This window comes from Struthio camelus, chromosome 3 (genome assembly GCF_040807025.1).
Source record: "Struthio camelus isolate bStrCam1 chromosome 3, bStrCam1.hap1, whole genome shotgun sequence".
In the NCBI taxonomy this organism is placed as follows: Eukaryota; Metazoa; Chordata; class Aves; order Struthioniformes; family Struthionidae; genus Struthio; species Struthio camelus.
The window spans coordinates 116,487,089-116,508,928 of NC_090944.1; the positions used below are offsets into that span (position 1 = coordinate 116,487,089).

The following is a 21,840-nucleotide window of genomic DNA, read 5'->3' on the forward strand; positions in this document are numbered from 1 at the left end:
GTGGAGCAGGCCTGCAAGTGTCACAGCAGTGGCAAAGTTGCGGCAGAGGGAAATAACAGGGCTGCAAAAGCCAGGCTGGTGTGAACTTACACTATCAGGCCAAGAAATTGTTGTTGTTGTTGTTATTGTGTCATGCCTCAACATACTAAACAAAAGCACTGGAAAAATTACTGTCAGTTTTTATTCATTTTTCATCTTGCATACTGTATTTAAAATCCTTTCCACTCAGTAAATAAGAGCTTCAAAAATGATGACAGGCTGGGGAAGTCTGGTAATAATAACAAGACTTCATTAAAATAATAAGTATAATAAAAAGTAGTTTTGTTCCAGCAAGTACTTTTCTCCTCTGCATAGAAGTGATGATACCAAAAATAATTTACAAGTATCTATGTATACTTGTGCCAAACATTCATTTGGACAGAAATGTTGTTTCCTCCTTCTTAAATAGTTGCAGTCTCTGTACCATTTTTTCTCCTCAAAGTAATTGCTCTTACTATGGTTATATGTCTAGGGTAATATTGCTTTAAACTCCCTAAACAATTCTATCCATGCCTTCTCAGTGTAAACTCTTATTTTTCTGCAATTTTTGTATTTTCAGTAAGCAGGTATTTTTGATGAGTGCCTTTTCTGCAATTAAACATTAGCTTATTACAAATGGCTTGGAGAGGTTAAGTCATTTTTCTATCTAACCTGACCTTGTGGTCAAAGGACTGTTTGGTTACAATCCCCAAGCAGACTTCTGTTCTGTGAAGGAACAGTATTTTTTTTTAATCGAGAGTCACCTTGTGAACCACTGAACACATAAAGTGGTTCTTAATTTGTTTAACACTGTTGCTAGCAATTAGCACCTTCTCTGTTATCAGAGTTACAGTTTCACCAGCCCAGTCAATGACAAGGACCATAATACAGAAAACAGGGTGCAGGACAGCAAACACTCCTGAACACTCCTGAATGAGTCCTAGTTTGCTGACTGATTTATTGCATGCTTCTGTAACCACTACCATCCCACATGTAAAAAACTCCTCCTTCTGCAAAAACCCTAATCAAACCCAGTAATTCCTGTGATTAGTTGTTTCAGTCTCTTGCAATGGAGATACAATGCTATACAGTAGGCAGCTAGTACACTGCACTAGTACAATGGCCTAAACTAGTGAGACTGTCATCTCATTTAGAGGACCTCTGGGTACTAGTGCAGTCAAAACAAAACATTTGCATATTTATTTTACATTTCTCATTGTAACAACACGTGTGTTGATCATTTTACTCTACTGTCTCTCTGCATTTAGCAGCTGTCACTTTCCTTGCAAGCTCCAATCCTTCATCTGATACCAGCACAAACACTTTTGTTGATGTATTGTAATTGTGCTGTTGGTACAACATCATTAAATACGAGCTTAATCTCATCCCTTAGTATATTTAGGCCTTTAAAAATGTGTATATTTCAGCAGTGTCAAACCATTTGACAGACTATACTTTGTAGCTCTATGACATTGCAAAGATTACTTGCAAGTAATGAAGGTGATGATTGTGTTTTCTGTTTGTGTCAAAAATGCATAAAAGTGCTGATTACTAACAAAGACAGATGTGGAAGAGTTTATATTTTTGTTTAACAATTAATATTTATTAAATGTCTGTACTCTTTATTTAGAAAAGTGCTGCATACTAATATGAGGCAATAATGTTTTCAAGAAGACTAGATTTTTATATCATAATTAAATGAATCTGTAATGATCAATACCTGCCTATCCATTACATTCCAGTTAACATCTCTCTCACCTGAGGAATAAATTCATTGTTGATAGTAACACACTGTTCTGCCACAGTATCAATGCATTCCTGCAGATGGCTGTAGAACTCTTCAATTTTATCATCATGGAATGCTTTAGTTAAGGTAGAGGCTTGGTAAGTTTATAAGTGAACTTCTTTCACAAGAGATTATAATAAGGCAAGAGTTCATCAGTTTGCACTTGAGAAGGGACATGAGAGAATTATTTGGAAGCAGATATGTAACCATCACTGTCAGGTCTCAATCTCAGAACAGAAATAGATATGAAATGGATTTGAATGTGGATAGATATGAGTGAAGAAACAGCACAGTGAGGACTACAACTCACTTCAAGCTTGAAATGACTCGATAATTTCTTATGAAGTGTAATTGAATAGGGAGTATGTGAAGCAGTGCTCAGAGCAGCACAAAAAAAAAAAAAGAAAAAATAGAATTCACCATTGCATAACACAGAGGAAAGCCAGTAAAATGATTAAAATGAGTTGTACCTCTCAACTTTACAAAATCAAAATATAACCTGAGCAAATCTCCCAGAATTCAGGTATCTTTAACACAAAAATACCACAGAAGAGGCTCTCAGATCCTTAAACAGATTAGTCGTGTAGTACAGCTTGTCTCACTTAAAATATGGCTGAAAAAACACAGACCGCTGTGTCTGGTTGCCAATGGAAGTGCATCCTTTCGCACTACTTAAACTGGAAACTGGGATGTACTCTTACCTCTTACTATACCTGCCTAAATCTCCACAAGTGGCAGACAATGGCTTTAAGACCACCTGTGTCCATGCAACACAGTTAAGGAACACAGTTTAGAGGTAAATGCAATTAAACTCTGTTATCTAAGTACTTCTAAATGTCCAGTCACGCTATTATCCAATTAGATACGATGAACACAAAATTCTGCACTTCCATTTGACTGAGTCTCTGTAAGTATGGACTTAATCAAAAGTTAACACTCCACTCCCTGCCAAATCAAATACACACACTAGCCAATTGGTGCTGTAAATTTGGGAAGGCTATTCTGTACTACTTAGGCATAACCAGCACTTCTAATCTTTGCCTCAATTATGTATTTCAGTATAACTGTGGAAAAGAGACGATAACTTTACATTATTACACTGAAAAATGCAAGGGACATTTGTTTTCGAGGGAAAATATATTCAAAACCAATGGCTAAGGAGATTATTAGGAAAGATTTGCTTGCAAATCTTGAATTTCCTCTTTTTCTTGTAGCACACTACTTGGCCCCTGGTCTGCAGTTGAATGCTCACAGAATGGTAACCCCGCTGTAATGCATGCGTCACAATGACCATTACATAGAGGGATTGCCCTTGTCCATCCTGCAAAGGCATCCACGTTCTTTTGATCTCACCCACAGCGCATGCGCAGCACCAGTAGAGGTACAGGATACTACTCTGAGGACAATGTTTCTAAGCAATAGAGGAAGACAAAGAAAAGTGATCAAAATAGTTATTTTAACAATGAAGATTTGGACTCTGCCTCTCAGTATTATGAAATAGGGCAGTCTTGAAAAAGAATCCCGTCATGTTTTGCTAAGACTATTTGAGATAAACGTCACTCAGTACAATTGGATTTACCTGACTTTAGGTCAAATCAATGTCTGAAATCGGTTTTGTTGTTTGTCACAGAAACATGTCACATGCTATCTGGCTTCCTGGTAGTGATTTTGGGCAGTCAATGGGAGCATTATGAGCCAGAATGCTAACCAGAGCCTGCACTGATGCTACTATGATAGCTGCTTTCTTGGTGAACACTTTTTCCTATGAATCTTTCCAGTAAAAATACTGTTGGGGATGGGACACTGAGATTGTATGTTCAGTCTGTAGATGAGGTCTACCTCTACTTCCATCAGTCCTTTTCCATGGAGAATTAGAGAGATTTCATGGCTTTTATGGAACCAGCAAAAGCTGCCATTGATGATTTTTAACATCATGAGACCAATTTTGGATATCAGCTGGTTGAATTTTGATAATAGCTTAACTAGAGAATCAATTAACACACCCATTAGTGTTACCCTCTTATCACATATACCAGAACCTTTTGTATGGAGCTTGGCTTATGTACTCTGGCTTTAATCACAGGAAACTTACAGTATCAAATTGAAAGAAGAGTAAAGTGAAGAATTTTATATTTTGTATCACTGAATTAAAAAAAGAACTGGGCAACAGATAAATATATTAAATATCCTTAAATGAAACATTCATACAAATTTTGACCAAAATATACATATGATTAGATATTGCTATCTAACTGCCATATAGATTATGCCTATATGGCACTTTCATGTACCATTGTGGTGCTGACAACAGGAAAACTCTGTGAAAAAAAACTGCACATTCCTACATAGGAAAGTAGCTAGTAGTTTGTAAATGCAATGTTTAAAACTATAAATAACAAAGTACATAGGTGATCAGTACAACTTACATCTCTCCTGGAAAAATCAGAAACTTAAAAATCTCACTGTCTAGTTTGCATGATTCTGTTTTCAGTAAGTGAAATCACTCAGAAATACATATATATTCTCCCCTGCTAACTTTCTGGAAGCTGTAGAAAGAACAAAACCAAAACATGAGAGTAATGACAGTACTAAAAGGATTTCTGTCTTGGTCGGTAGTGGTACACCAGTACTGCCATAAATTAGTCTTATCTGCAAAATATGTTAAAAGTCTTCACAGAGATTTTTCATTCAGCTCTAAAAAGTGGCAAAATAATAACGAAATTATACAATTGACATGCAGCACATATATATTAATTTTGAATGCTTAGGAAGATGAATATAGATTTCTTCTTGCTATCCCTTCTCTCAGACAGGCGAAATCAGAATTCTACACTAGATTAATCTACTTCTTTTACAAGAATTGCGGCTTTTCTTCAGACTTGTCTAAGTAATGACATCACCTATATAAAGGATTGCAGCATCTGCCTTCACAAGTGTGGAAGCTATTACATTAACCACAAAAATTTTGCACTTTGTTTTCCCTTTATTGTTTTAAACAGATATGATAAAACAATGGAACTCTATCAAACTTCTTTCAGACTAAGCCAGACGGTTCACAATGCAACTTTAGACACGAATGACACACTTGTTTTAATGGAAGTCCTAGTGCAATCCCAACTATGAATAAGAAAATACAGTCCTTTGCCTCCCATCAGATCATCTCCTCACCAAATATTGTATCCTAATACTTGCCTTTATGTTGCCTTTCCCAGCAATTCTGAGCCTTATTCAACCATAAAAGTAGTCCAAAATTTACCTAACTAATCAACTCTACACAGGCATAATTTTAACAAACACAATAGAAAATTAAAAACTTACACCACTAAATATGTTGTGACACTCAATCTCAAGACACTTTTACTTTATCTGAGAATCAAGAGTCTCTCAAAAAAAAATGCATTAGAGGCTTACTGCCCTCAGAAAGGATAATGCATTGTTTTTTCTTGTTTCTAATTAGTAATTTAAGCATATGTTCAGCATTTAACTCTAAATGTTTGCCTTTTCCCCAAGCTCTAAGACAGCTGTCCAAGATGTGAATGCCAGAAAACATTTAAATATCAACATCTGTTGAATTATGTTAATTTAGTGTAATATAATTGGGCATGAGTTGGAATTGATCAAAAGTATATGAATTAGACAAAGGCAAATCTAAACCAACAACCTGGTGTACAAACAAGTCAAAGAACACTAAGGGAATAAAAACAATAAAAAAACACCTTATGTTAAAAATCAAATAGCTAAAATTATACTTTTCTTCAACAAATGCTATGATTTCACATTTTCAAGATAGAAAACAAATATCTATAATATCTCTTATTTTTTGACAGTAAGTTCCATTATTATTTTCTACCAAGCAACAGCTGAGAAAAATAAATGCTCATAAATGTGCAATTGTGAAATGTAGTTAGAAAACAGGTTGCTATAACAGAATATCATCTTGTTACAGGACAATAATCTATTGTTCCATAAATTATAAAGCAAATACATTTTTTTGTTTCTTCTTGATCTTGTGCCAACATTGTTGATATCCAACAGATACAGGCCCTGACCCAGCTCGCAGGTGCTTGGAAAACATTTTTTAACTTGAGCAATAACCACAGGCTGAAACAGATACTTCCACAGAAGGGCTCTTGACAGCTTACTCTGCTACATTATTTCTTCATTAAGTATTACAGTTACTAAATACAGTAAGTACAGGACAAATGTGTTTTGCTGAAAAGAATTTCAAAAATATGTCTTACCTATATACATCTAGGTTATGCTCACAGAGTGAGGTTAACTCAGTGCAAACATTAGTGTCATATCCCAAATCCTTTACTTATAGGACTAACACAGATCAGAGAAGCAGCACTGCAAAACTGCACCATAAATATCCAACATGGTAGCTTGAAACTGGGACAAGAGAAAGGACGGAAGCACTCAACTTCTATGCCAATTTCTTTCTTTGTCTCTATGCTGAGAACGTGAGCGAGCATGGCTAACTGGAATGGACATGGTCCACTAGAAGAGACCAGTAATACAGTTTACGTAGGTAAACAGCCAGCACAATATAATGATTTTTAATCGGTCATTTAGACCTAGATATACACCAGTGATCCTGAAGCTTTTCAAACAAAATCTAATAAACACTATAGTCAGTCTTTAATCTACTGCCTTCCAAATGGTTCCAAGAAAATAACTGTTGCACACCCAAACACCAACTTCACTCTCCTCTATAGTCCTTCCCCTTCCATTTTTTAATGCTGCGTTTGACAAATAAGCCTTCAAACAATCTGATTAGCTGTCCTAAATAGTACAGCTATAATTCAGTCAGTCTGGAAAATATTAAAGGTATAATTGTGTGCAAGAAGTGGTGGCAGAAGGATCACCAAAGCTGAGAACGAATGTTAAGCAAACAATGCGTCCTTAACACTCTGTAGCCATTTCCTTCAGTAACTACATCAAGTATAAAGGGTCTGCATGAGTAGGAGAGAATGCAAAATTTGACTTTCCAATAACAAGGAATAGCAGGTAGAGCACATCAAAGAAATGTTGATTTTTTTGCTCCTTTTTAGTTTCAAAATTCTTTAATAGCATTTTTAAGTACTGGTATTAGCATTTTGAAAATATATGTAAAGTAATAAGAGCCTTAGCAAAGCAAATTCTCAAATCCAAACATCAGCAGGCTGAAAAACATCCTTTTTTTCCTTTTGGCTTGGACAGTTGCTGAACATTCATTTTCAGAAAGACTGAAATATTACAAATGACCGAATTCAAATACCATAATAAAAATAAACACTGAAATTCTATATAATACTAAATAAGCTACTTATATTTTATTCTAACCTCTTTCTCTCCTTACACGAAGTCACAACATGAATAGAAGTCAATATATCTATCCCTGTGATCAGAATTTAGTGACACTGCATCAGTGATTGTGTCTCAGAAACGAACACTACTGCACCATTAGAGTGAATCTGCACCTGTGCTGCTTTAAGTGTACCAGCTTCAAGGATCCCTCCAAACTGACATAAAGACCGCATAAACAATTTAACAGAAGCCTTGCTACAGAAAGAGGCAATCCCACCCTTCCTTCATGCATGGATATTCATCCTTATGTTTGTGGTACGCAGCTTTCATGCACCTTTTGGGGAACTAGACAAGAGAAGATCCAAATTCAGGGAGAAAAAATACCTACTTTTGTTTCAGTACAGATCACTGCCCCCACGTGAGTGACTGTATGGCCACATAAGCATTCATGTTGGCACAGATGAGTGGCAGAAAACAAACAGGAGAACAGAAAAATGCTGCTTTTAATGGCCATGTTGGTTAATACAAGACTAAATTGTTTGTGAAACTACACTGCAAGTTACTGTGCATTAGCTCCTTCACAGAGCTTGAATAGTAGGAAGAGCCTTCAATCCTTCTCTGAAGTCCAAATTAATTTTATCCTAATGCCGTTAGCATTTTAACAGGTAAGCTAAGAGAAGCAAAGCTTGAGCTGTTGAGCTCAGACTGGAGCAAATTTCATTTTATTTAGTTACCACAATGCTAAGATAACGCACTTGAAAGTCTGAGAAACAAGCATATTATGTAATAAAATTCAGGTATCTGAAAGTGAAGTTTGCTATCTGTCTATCCAGGGGAAAATTCAATCCAGATGGAGCAGGAGTATATCATTTATCTTTTTCTTTCTTCTTCTTTTTCTTTTTTTTTTTTCTCTTTTTTTTGGTTAAATCAGGACAGATTGACTTTCTATTAGTTAGTGCATTAATGTTTACCTGTAATTCAATTTTGCAAAAATTTGCAATACTGTTTACTATTGAGCAGCTTATTTATGTACAATATTATGACGTGTATAAGCTTTTAGTAGAGTAATAATGAAGTTTTCTCTGTGGTTTTGTAGCTAAAACTTTACTTTGCATGAAAGCTGCAATGAAACTTTGGAGTATGTGGTAAAATATATTTTTCAGAAAGAGGGCATGGTGTCTTTGAATTTTCTGACACTTCTGCAAGTGTACTCATACGCTGAGTTGGAACGATATGATACTTTAATATACTTCATCTCCAGTGTAAATGTAATCAATGGATACTTTAAATCTGCTAATACACAAGCTTCAAGATTTTCATAAAGTTAAATCTCATTAAGTATCACATACTGGTTATATTTGCAAATAATAACCAAACAGCTCCCCCATCCTTACAGAGGTCTTTTCAGGACCTGACAAATAGGGCCATACTTTAGAAAACTCCATCAGGAACTACCCTTTTCCAAAATAGCAAAGAAAACAGTATGTCTCAAAAATTCATGTAATTTAATCTGGAAATAATTACTAAGCACCAATCATAACAGTACTGTTATTGCTTTGTGGCGCTCAAATGAAGAGATAAAACTGCTTAGTTAATTTTTAATGATGTACACACATTTGGATTTTAATGTTATATTTGAGTCTCCTGGATTATCTCTGGAGTTACAATTACTACCGCTAATAATCTTACACTTAAAAAGGAATTTTAAATATTACCTCCTTTTAAAGTATTTTTGTTGAGAATATGTGTACATGTGATTGCAAAAGTGAATCATGCAGTAAAAAAGTTTCGCATTCCTTAGTTTTACTGCAGGGTAAGTATGTGTACATTTTCACATATAATTTTCAAAAACAGGCTGAACTCACCTCCTCTTGTGTAATTTCATTCCACAAAAGCCACATTAAACAATTACAGTTCTTGTAATTAACCAGTAGTCTAATGTACAGTTTTCTTATCCCAATCTATTAACAGCTGCTCAAAAAATGTAGTAATTAATGGTTTCATTTATTTTTGGCAAACCTGCAACACGACAAATAGTTTTGTATCTGCTGCAAATTAGGACTCTTTCCCAAACAACAGATGACACGGTGGGAAAGAGGGAGCAGAGAGAATCCTTGCACATCTTTGCCTCTTTAGAAGATCAAATAAAGAGCAGCTGTAATGCTATTTGTCACATCTGTGTAAAAAGTACAGTGATGTGTATCATCAGATGAAAACGAATGAGCGCTGCACAAATCTACAAACAGGCATTTTCCTTACAAACTGGGAAAGGATAAAATTAGTATTTCTAACTAAAGCAATAACATATTTTGAAAAGGTCTCATATTTGGCGTCACTTTTCTCATTTTAGGAGCTTCCTTTATATACTAATTCATAAAGAATACCATTATTGCTACAAAATAAAATCACAAACATAAAAAGTAGAGACTTCCTCTTCTCATCAACGCAAGGCACCCAAATTTAAACAGGACTGAGAACTATGGAAAGGGAGGAGGGAAAGAGACAGCTAGCTACAGGAAACACTGAGGAGCTATGCAAAAACATTCCATTCTTTTTATTGACACTTATCACCATTTAGTAGCATCTGACATCTTCTCCTTGTACAACACTTCTTGCACTGCTCCCAGAATCTTCTTTCCCTGAAGGTTGCTTTCACATGTGTATTTCGGGCTGCGCTGTTACCAAGAACAGACTTCAAAGACTTCTCGCCAGCTCAACACAGAGCACCAACAGGTGATCACTGGAGGAATGGCATAGACTCCTCATTTCACCCTACAGTAACTGCTGAGCAGCTGGCTCCTGTTGATTTTTAAGGAAATATCAAGGCAGCACATCTAGCTCAGGTTATGGTCCATTTTGCAGCTCCAAGAAGCAGTTAACTCTCATACTAAGCTGCTGCTACGTTGACTAGAGTATTAGCACTACATCCATTAGCTAGTTTCAACCTGGCCTGCACAATGCTAAGCCACTTGGAAATCATTTTTGTGAGTGTGACTTAACCTTCTTGCCAACCAAGGCTGAAGTGCATAAAAACTGTGAGAAGCTTTTCTTCTTTCAAAGATTGGTGGGAGAGCATTTGAGTACGGAAAGCCAACGTGAAATTACCAAGATGACAAGTGACAAAAATGCTGGCATCATTTTTCCTTCAGTTTATCAGAACATGCATGTGTCATAAACCTCACTTACAGTACAAAAGGGAGAATTAAACATGAAGATAAAATAATCAAAGTCACTTAACAGAAACACACTGTAAAAGAAATGACAGAAGACCATTATGTATGGTTAGGAAGAAATTGCATAAGTTTAACTTACTTAGGAATCTGCTGCTTTTCCAATCAGCAATTGTGATACTGCCAGATTATAGCATAAGCTAACTAGTCTTGCTGCCCGTATGACCAAAGGCAAAATATTAAGTTGCCTAAGTATTCTGGTTATCCCTCCATCAAATGTGGATATAAGTACTTCCTAACTTTATAGGGGTATAGTGAGGATTAATACATTAAGAGACAGGCAAATATTTGTGTGACAAAGGCTCCCCAAATACTTAATGATATAATCACTTGAACAAGATAATTGTGTTATAGCAGCTCAGCAAATTACTGTTCAACTCTGTGTCCTTGGCCGACAAAATGAATGGTCTTAGCCCTGGGGATTTTTTTTTTTTTTTTTAGGTAAAACATATTTTCATAAAACGTTACAAAGAAAATGAGAGTAAGAAAATGTGTTTTACCTCCTGATTGGAGCATGCAAACAAGAAGCACGTGATCAGTTACAGTTGTTCAGCTGCCAAGCAGCAACTTGTTAACTCAACATAACTCAATCATGTTCAGTTGTTTGCCCACAGCCTAGGGCTACAGATAGACATTTGGTCTGCTAACAACTGCACCAGATGAAGACATTACTATCCCAGGCTATTTGTTATCACACATCTGCTGGAGATTATCATCTCCACAGTTCTGCCTGGGGAAGAAATCATGTGAGCACTCCCTAATCTGGTTTACACAAAACCAGCCAATTTAATTTAAATAGGTGAGTTGAGCTAACCAGGCTGGTTTTGCCTGAAGCAGATTAAAAAATGCAGACAAAAAACCACTTCACTGGCAAAAGAGTAGAGGATGAAAATAAGCCGCTGGGAGGGTTAACATCTTCAAAGAGTGTGGCTAGATTTGGGAGGGGACAGTTCCTGTCCTAATGCAAGGAAATTGCCTGAAAACAGACAACATCAAGACTATGCAGCAGAAAAAATGCAGCTTCAAAACCAGTAATATTTAGTACTGTCTATATATACTTTGTCATTGATTATTTTAAATTATATTTTTACACTAAAAATTATCTGTCAAGTAAGCATAAACAGATTTATTATTTAAGTGTATCCAATACAGAAGATAACGTGTTGAATTGTATCAGCATTAAATAATCTACCCAGGTTTTAAGTTTTGTGTTACAGGACTATTCCTCCTTAACATTTCATTCATCAGTAGCCATATCAACACTTCTCAACAGCTGAATTATCTTTCCACTAATTAAAGCTGATATTAGTTTGTATAGGATTGGCTTAATGTCTTGTTATAAATGCTGGAGCTCACTGTAATTTTTTAATTTTGACAGAAGCAACCTAATATAGGCAACCCAGTATAGTAAAAGCTCACACAGAAAGTATTAGCATTTTTCCACTAAGAAGAGACAGTTGCAGACCAATGCAGTGTTTAGACCTACCTTCCTGATGTAGTTCTTGACTAAGTTATTCCACAAATCACTGCTCTAATGTAATACAGGCATTTATTTACATACTGCCTACATGCTGAGACAAGAACTGTGTTCACTCATTGAAAAGGAGTAAGAAAAGTCAAGGCAAACATTAAAAAAGCATATATATCATATATATATATTTCATATACATATGAAAAAAGAGAAAATGTCTTTCAGAATAGCAAACAAAAAGATACATCCCCACACCCTAGAAATACAGGTGTCTGAAAACTATATAAAGAAACACCTGAAATTCAGTCTTGCTATAGCATCAGATTAAACTGTATTCCGGACAAGCACAGTATTATAGAACTTCCAATAGTTACTCTCTGCTGTTATTCTATCACTGCATTTAGCAACAAATAGCAAGACAATACAAAGTGTTTCTATTTGTAACAGACATTACTTGTTGTATGCCTCTTTTTAAGGCGGTTACTCATCTGAATTATCTCGATGTGTCAACTGTAAGAGTTTACAACAAGCACATCCTTTAGAATAATTTAGAATTAATTTTAGAATGTTTCAGACTTTCAGGTGTGTGTAAACATTTGCATTCAACAAAAACATTAACCCTAAATGCCTGTAGTGGACTGAAATCATGAAATGATTTAATGTTACAATGTTACTTAATTTTGAAGGGAGCTGAAACTTATTCTGATGTAAACTTGGGACTTTCTACTGGTATTACTGTAGCTTTGTGGGTTTTTTAAAAGTATTTGGGCATATGCAAACATCTACATGACATATTATTTCCATTTCAAGATTCCATACACAATAATGAAAATGCACATTTGCAAGGAAGGTGGAGTTCACAATTCTACTAACTCTGTGAACAATATTTGCTATTGAACCAATAGCTTCTATAGGTACCTTGTTAAGTAGAAACATTTTCTATCACTCTGTTAACTGCTGAAACTAAGATTAATCCTTTTAGTAGAAGTGACAATTTGAAATTAAGTCATGACAAAAGCAGCCTTCAGCTGCTGATTCAGTAAATCTTACTATGGGAAACCAAAACTTTTACTAAAACTTTACTATCTTACTATACTCAATGAATTTCATTCATAAGGAAAGAAACGCTACCGGAATTGTCTTGAATTAAAGGAGAGTAGGATAACTATGCATTTGTCACATGCTGGTCCTATGTGTGAGAAATGCATAATCTCCATTTTGTTCACAACAACTTCTAATAAAAAGTAAAATTTTACCTTACGGAACCCTTAAATCGTAGGAAGGAAGTAGCCACCACAAATGACATTGTTCTGAGAGAAAAAAGACTACAGGTGATTTCTACACATTTGAAAAAAGTAGCACATTAGCCCAGGAGACTTTACGCTACAATTTATGGACAATTACTAGGCCACAAATTACCTTCCGATGGCCAATGGAGAAAGAGAAAAATCTCATAGTGCAAGTTAAATCCTTATTTCCAGCAGCTAAATTATGACCCTAAAATGACTTAAAATATAACTTGTTTCTTAATACTTATTTTATCCCAACTTTATACTTTAAGCTCCACGTAAACAGCCTGATAGTTAATGCATGTTTATGGTGAAAATTCCTATCTAAAGGGGACTCTTGTATTACTGTTCTGAGCAAAAATACAACTTGACAGGTATGCATGCTAGAAAACCTGTGCAAAATTTTTCAATTCCTTTTGGCTTAATATAAATGGTTTAATAGACAAACAAAAGCACCATTTCTGAAGATGAACTACCAACACTTCTACAACCACCTTTTTTGAGTGTTTAATCAAAACTTGTATACAATGAAATAGATTCATATTTAATATCCATATTTTTGAAGAAAGGGTTGGTCTGACTTTCCTGATATTCGTCAAAGCAAGAATTTAACAACATTAAAAGCTTATTTCAGGATGGCCACAAACATACTGAAAGAAAAATACTTGAAAGACAAGTGTGTTGCCTCCCTCAAAAACATAGCCTTACGTGATGATACAAACCTATTATGACTTTTTCAAAAAAAAAATTTGATATCACACCTTCATATTTACAAGACAACATAACAATTTGTAAGGTATTGCGTGTCGGAAAAGAAATATTTCTGTAATTTCCCATTTTTTTAAAAAAATACTCTTTTAATAACGACTACAGAGTTAACTTACCTGCTAGCTGTTTTTACTGAGCTGTTCTTCTTGTGTCCTCTTTCTGATCGGTTGTCTCGTAAGAGTTGAAGCTACCCCAAAAAAGTTCAGAATAGTCTCATAAGCAATTCCTTTATTTAAGTTTTAGAAGTGTTATCCTGAAAATACTATTCTTTCCCATCTTGTGTAATGTTTTTAATAACTTAATTGGCTGCTTTTTCTATACTTTTCACCCAAGACTCTTAACAACAATTAAAGATGGCCACCTAATTAAATTTTGTTAAAATACACTAATAACTAAGATTGTGACACATAGCTGTCAGTTTAAATTCCTAAAATAAGTGAAAATGCAGAAACTTTAGCATTCTAAAAACATATTGGAAAGCCAAAATTTAGTGTCCCACAATTAACTTATCCTGAACTGTAAAATTTTAAAATTTTCAATATTTGCATTTCATAATTAATTTAGATTTTTAAAACTGCATAATGAAAAGTGTTAGAGATCTCCACTTAAAAAAAAAAAAGTTAAGGTTGGCACTTGTATTTAAACACTTATGAGGCACTTATAAATTCTTCTGAGCCCTAAAAACTTTTATAATTTGAAAGCTGTAGAACTGACAAAAGCATAGAATTAAGACTTCCCATAACAGTGAGATACTCAACTGAAATGGTGAACTCAGCTTTTAGAACAGACTTCAATTTACTTTCAGATAAATAGAGGAAGACATTTAATTCAGACTCCAATTCAGAAGTCTATTTCCAGCGTTATGATGTTTGTAAGTATGAGTAAATCGCTAGTAACAGCAAAAACTGTCAAAAAATTACATAAAGAAGTTAAAACTGGACAGTATGAAATAAATAAATGTTTCTTGGAAGTAACCATGTACTAAACAAAGTACAAAATGAAATACTGTTTAGAAATGGACTACAGATAAACGGAGCTAATATTCACAGGAAGCACATTTAAAGGTCCATTGGAAATTAGGAAATGATGAAGTTTATGATTTTGCCAACCATACCTCAATCTTGTGCATGAGCACGGACTCCAAAAGATTATACCTTTCTAAGAATTATGCTTGATTAATTTTTCCTCAACTATTTATAGTTTGTTTCTTATATAAGGAGTGCTCTGTCATTTCAGCTATCCAGTTTTCAGACGCAGTAAAACAGTGCAGTCTGAATTTAAAAGAATCTGGAGGCACAAAGATAAGAAACCTTATTTTGATATATTTTACCAAAATATTTTTTCATTTTCTAAGCTAACAAATCAGAATACTTGCAACTCATATCTAAATGCAGCCACAATTTTTACCAGTGTAGCAATCATATAATGTGTATCTCATGATCAGGCTGGGGGAACAGTGTTGTTGTTATCAACACTTTCTGGCAGATAAGTAAATTACAGTTATAGCAAGTACAAAATACAGATCATCTATGAAAATTTAGATGTGGCTGGTTAGTTATTTAATAACTTAACTTCAAAAGCTAATTAAAAGAGAAATTATTAAACTCATGCAAGTTGTATCTGTAGTTATATACTACAGACTTCCATAGCTGTAAACTTTAGTGAGAATTTTATAGGCTGTCAAAAGGAACAACCTTCACTATCATAATTATGTTGCCCCATCATTCTCATTTCTTTTACTTGCCTAAAAATAAAAAATACATTAGGTAGCAGTAGCACCTGTATTATTTGATGATATTAGCTGTACTTCAGGATTTACGATTAGTGTGTAAATTATAAATATAGTGAATGTCAGATTGTCTCTGCCTTTAGAAAATGCAAAATAAGCAAGTAAAATTTAAAAATAATTCAAACTTACTATTATCTGAGAAAAGATGCATATATTTATCATTGTATACAGGTCACATAGAGACTTTTCAAACTGTAAGCATGCTGAATGGACATTACCAATATGTATGATAAGTTAGAATATTTTTAACATGGAAATTTGCATGCTGTTTTAAGTTTAGAACCTTGAAAAGAGTACAAATCAGTTAACTACTCTGTTATTTGAGACAATATATTAAAAAAACACTTAAAATTACTCAAACTCATTCTAATCAGTAAATTTGACTACTTATAGCTACAAAATTTCAGGAATATGAAGAACATTAGCCCAACGGAACTTTTTCTCTTGTTTAACTCAATGTGTGATTAACTCAGTGCGTTTCTGTAAATACGGATCATATGAAGCTGTCTGCTAGAAGCTAAATAAGGGTTAGTCAGCTTTTGGTAACATGCTAGAAGTTCACAATTTACAGCTAAAACTATTTTTAAAACTTTTTAAAACTTTTTTTCATTCTGACAGTTTTGAGGAAGTAGAATGACTTTGAGAGATTCAGCTTGCTCTGCAGTTCAAAAGAAGGGGTGGGGGGATGAGAAAGAAGATACACTGATTTAAACTCTGACTTATGGGAGCTAGAAGTGTTCATGATGGTTCTTCATAAGATGAATCTTCCAAAAGATTCTGTATATCTTATTTCTTTTTGATGTTTAATATCTATTTAAACATGTAAAAGTACTAGTGAACTGACACATCTAATTAAATTAAATTAAACTCGGTGACATCAATTTTTATCAACTTAAAAATATACAAAGGAATTTCACTCTTAAATTCCAATACATTGCTAATATAGTGTTACTTTTACTGAATTCTTGAAAAATCTATATATTTAAAAAAACAAAAAGAGATTTATTTTCACATGTTACAGTTCCTGGACTGCATGCTCTCTTTGCACCTTGCTACCACTACAGCAAGGTATTATGTTGCTATTCAAATATGAACCTGCCTTCATATTCCCCCAAGCACACCTCTGGGCTTTGGCCTCTTAGGGACTTCATTTTAGGGTCTTCTCAGCAGGCAAACTGGTAGTTTTTCTCCCCAGTATCTGCGCTATTAGCCTCTTCGCTTGGCTAGATACAATGGAGATTTAATAGCTCCTTTTCTACTGTTGAGGTCTTTTTAACCAATGAAAGGCAAAAAACTGGAATTGAAGACCTTCCTGAAGGCTGTGCACTCCTGTCTTTCTTCTGTATTTCTGGATTTTGAGAGTTAAACATTTTTGCTTTCCAGAATTTATAGAACCACATCACTTAGAGATACTAACACTGACAATAAAATTAATTTAAAAAGAAAATATTCTATCTTTTAATTTAACCTGTTAAAACCCAAACAATCTTAACTAAAATTAAGTTATTAATTAAAGATTTTAATTAAGTAAAGGACTTTTTCAAACACACTGCTGTTGATAAGTTTCCTCGTGAAAAAGGATGAAATTAAACCCGTTTTGTTTATCCATTTTAAACAATATTAGTTCAATGCCTCTGGAGAAGAGGTAGTTAAATTCCTTTATATATCTGAAGTAAACCGTTCTTGACCAAAGCAGTTCTTACCTGGCTATGTTCCTTCCTAGCCCCAGGGCTAAACCAATGGCTGTGGGAGAAAAAGAAAAGACAGGTTTAACAATATAACTAACAAAGCACATGCTGTCATATGACTAGTATGTGCGTGCTTTTGGGTATTTTATTGTCTGCCAGGAAAATACAGCCTTCGGCTATGCTTTATTTTAATGGGATATATTACTGAACTCTCAAAGTCTGCAACAGTTTTGAAAGGACTGAAAGAATGCACATAGCTCTACAAACTGTAGTAGCCATCGGCTTTATAGGCAATTATATTTTGTCAGACAAGCTAAAATAATATATAAACGCTAATATTTTATTATATTATAATGAATGTGCTATTAATAAAAGTAATTCCATGTATATTCATCTATAGCTAAAAAGATTTTTAACTATTGTGGACTAGCTGGTAGTTGTCACTATAGTATTATTTCATAAACTAAAATCTGAATCTACAGTGAAATTCAAAGTCAATAAATTCAGTAGCTTCATTTCTCAATACAATTGCATAATTTGCACTATTGGCAGCCTTATTTTGCAGAGACAGAAGTTTGTAATAATAGGTTGATTTGAAGGTACAAGAGCTAACAATGGCTTTTCCCTCAAGAGAAATAACAGGATATTAACACTGCTTCCCATACACTATAGCCATATAGAACCGAATTAGCATGTGAGCATGGCTGTAGCAAGCATTATGCAAACCCAGGGCCAAATCCTGACACTTGCAAAATGAAAAGGAGAAGTAAACAACAACTAAAACAAAGAGGTCCTGAAACTACATATACTACCTACATTTTGCTCCTGTCACTAAGCATTAGATTTTTGGGGAAAGGGTAAAATAATTCCGTCCACTATAATAACGCATAGAAAGACCATCACATTATTTACACATATGGTTATCTGGTTCCTCCGAAAGTGACAATATAGTGAAAGACTGCAAGCTTAATCTTGTCATTTGATCACCCTTCTTCTGAAGTAATTAAATTCAACGCAGGTTAGTCTATAATCATGTATTTTTTCCACCGCATATTACATCAGCCGCAAAACGCCACCAACACTTTTAGTCTAATTAATGTACTTTGAGAAGAAGCAAGTCATGGGAATTGTCTCATCTGGCCTAAACTACACTTTGCTTTTGTAAGTCTCAAATCTGAAAGTTATTTGTTCATGATCAGTCAATCCTCTCATTTTTATACTGTGAGGATGTCATCATGCTCTAGAAGGAACGTAAGACCCAGTTGTGACAGAAACAGAGTAAATACTTCACTCCTTTTTCTACTTTTAAGGTGATGAAGGAAAAGGAGAGGTTGGAAATGAAAAAAGAATAATAGCGATAAAGTTAGACGTATACTTTGAGATGAAAGTTAGACATGAATACATGATGGACATGAAACATTCATGAAACTGTACTGAAGAGTAAAAATTTTACCGTAAATTAAAAGCTGGGGAAAACGGAGGGAGAGTTCATGCACATACAACTTTGATGGTGGCAGTGTATGAAAAGAACCATCACGTTTGTGAGTGATCCAATAAAAAAAAGGTCACAGACATTCAGGTGAAACTTTAAGGAAGCTGATGAAGATAAGAAATGTAATTGTTTAGATCTAAAATCCGTGTAGAAAAGTGTCTTGTCTCTGGCTATGGTCAGCAGCAAGTGTTTATGCACGATCAGCAGAATGGGATAGGTATAGAATGATCCTTCCCAGATAAACTCTCTGAGTTTGTGGCAAAACAGTGGATTACAGACTAAACGATTAATACAAATTACTTCTACTGAAAAAATATATCACGGTAATTTGAATGCGTTTCATATTTATATCTTAAAAAAATCATGTCTAGATAAAGAATAATACCCCCTCTAATGAGAGGGATATTTCGCCACACTGATTATTATGATTTTGGCAATTCACTCAATTCCAATTTTTTTTTGCTTGTTTGTTCTAATAAAATGAGCAAAAAATAAAAACCATTATGAGAAAGTCTCAGTTGAATTACTCTAAGGTAAAAATAACTATGAAATCACAACCTCTTTAGTTAACATCTATATCAGTGAGTAACGACGCAATAGAAGTAGGTCAGCAGAGTAAAACAGTTGGTACTGAGGAACTGATGCTAGTACTGTATTTTGGGGAGATTTGATTTTAAACGCTAGTCTGGGCCTATGGACTCTGTATCTCCATTAGCAGTTAGAACACGTAAATATACCCCCAGACGTATTATTTCTTAGTCATATGTGCCCTATGTTTTAGATTTCCAATGTGGAAAATACTGGAAAATTTCATCTTATTCTATTTAGAAGAGATTGTGAAGAAGTAATACTGCTAACGTTGTCAGCTGAACAGAATCACAGTTTACACTGATGTTACACTGAAGTATCTAAATAAACTGAATGATATTTTGTATTAAAATGTGTCCAAAAATTAATTCAACCTCTTTCCATGGAATTTATGATAAATTTCATCCTCACGTAATGTTTAAGATTCCAAGATGCAATGCTTGTTTATTTTCCTATATGTTAGCTTAGAATTTCTGAAATTCTTTCCTTTGGAGAAAATAAGGAAGCAAGCATTTTAAGCATCCTGTTATATTTATTATTTAGCCTAGTTTATAGCATTAAAGAACACTGTGCTTTAGAAAAGTATATACTTAAATTTAATAAAACTCATTTAGAAAGCACTAAACTTCATATATGAGTAAGAAATACACTATGAATTACAAAGGATTATAAATACAATTTCTAAATAAGAATCACTATGTAACTGTGCTGAGGCTCTCTTACTGGATGTTTGTACAGTTGTACAATGAGGCTTTGGGACAGAGGTACTACTGTAATGTAAACAATAATAAGAACAACTATAACTCCCATCACTGATACTCACTCATGGTGAAGAGAATCCTGGGATAAGTGAACTGTTTTCCTGCTACCACCTGGTCCTGGAGTAATCTAAATGAGAAAAGCAGGAAAATAAATCCTCTTTGAATTATGATATGGTATAAGCCCACAGTGATTATTTATCAGGAAAATATATTGCAGATACTGAGAAAAAATAGAGACAGCACACTAATACAGTAAATGCAATTAGCAATATCTGTAATTTTTAAGAAAAGTCTGACTGTAGAAAGGTTCCATGTAAGATTTACCAAAACCTCTTATGTCTAACTCTGAATGGATTTTATGTACGTCAGGGAGGTAGCTTACTTCCAAAAATTCCATGAAGCACTTACTTTCCTAAAAGTGGAAGTTAGATATTTTGAAAATCATATTCAGCGTGTCATCTTTAATTTATGGATAAGAACGGCAATAAATGTATTAAAAAAAAATACTCCCAGCCTTTGTATCCAATACAAAGTTTTAGAAGCTCAAGTGGATGTAGAATAAAAAGCAAAGATAAAATATTTACAACACTATACTGTAGACCTTGTCTATGCCTTTATTTGCACAGAAACCAAAATGACATAATACTCTCCATTTTTTAAGAACAATCACATGCAGACATCTGCTGCAGTGTGCAGCAGACGACGACATTCTGGCATTATTCAAAAACGCATTTCAGGCAGCTTCATTTTTATCTTTAGAAACTGCTTAATAGAACTATTTTGTTTGCATCTGAAGATAGGTAAAAGAAGAATTAGGGACCACCAAGTTGCACGCTTGAAGAAACAGAGCTGAAAGCAAGCTGCTGCTGTTGGAAAGAATGCAGGAACAAATGTTCAGTTCCCTGGGAGACAGTTTCAGAGTCATTAGATGACCAAAGGTGGGAAGAAGTCAGATATTCTCCCACTTTGAAAGGAGAACACAAAAGCTCAGCAAATAATATATATACATATATGGCTCAGGCATCCTGAAAGTGCACAAGCAGAGGATTCATAGATAAAGGCAGCCTACTCCTCACTAAAAGAAAAAATGCACTCCACTTTCAGAGAAAACAATCCCTATGCTCTCCTGGTTTTACAATGGGGAAAAGCCAGGGCATTTGGAGCTCCATGTCGGAAAACTTTCAAAGAACATTTCCTGAATTATGTGCAAGCTCCACAGGGTTAAAGTATTTAGCCAAATCTGCATCACTCACCTAAAGAATAACATTACAAAGGGCAGAATCGAGACACCCTAAAGGGCTGTTGCTTTTCTTGTTAATAACTTGCTGCAGAAAGGTCTATGCAAATATCTAAATCCCCGGTAAAGGGGATCATGGCAACTACATAATCTTGCTACCTCAAGGACTATTTTCAGCACAGAACACACACGGGAGAACAGCATCTACTCGTTTACCAGCACTTGGAATCTACAGTTTTACTAGATTTACTGAGGTCTTGCATAGCCACGTGATAGTAATACAACTGTGATCACACTTTAGACAACAATTTATAGAATGTTATAATCTATCTTATGATCAGAGCAAGAAACATCAATTCACAAGGACAGACCTAGAAATGCAAAATAAATATTTTAAATATGTAATTTCTAAATTTTATGATTAATAACTAAAC

The 21,840-nt window shown here is 34.5% G+C and overlaps 1 protein-coding gene across 5 annotated transcripts in view; it reads right to left on the reverse strand.

The window, feature by feature from the left end:
• Positions 1–21,840, reverse strand: part of GPATCH2 (G-patch domain containing 2) — a 124,571-nt gene that overhangs the window by 16,196 nt on the left and 86,535 nt on the right. For all 5 annotated transcript variants that reach the window (XM_068939862.1, XM_068939860.1, XM_068939863.1 and 2 more), the window contains exons 6-8: positions 20,232–20,296; positions 17,344–17,383; positions 13,968–14,038 (exon numbers count right to left, since the gene is read on the reverse strand). In XM_068939862.1, the coding sequence (XP_068795963.1) occupies positions 13,968–14,038; positions 17,344–17,383; positions 20,232–20,296 (176 nt within the window). The remainder of the gene's footprint in view (positions 1–13,967; positions 14,039–17,343; positions 17,384–20,231; positions 20,297–21,840) is intronic.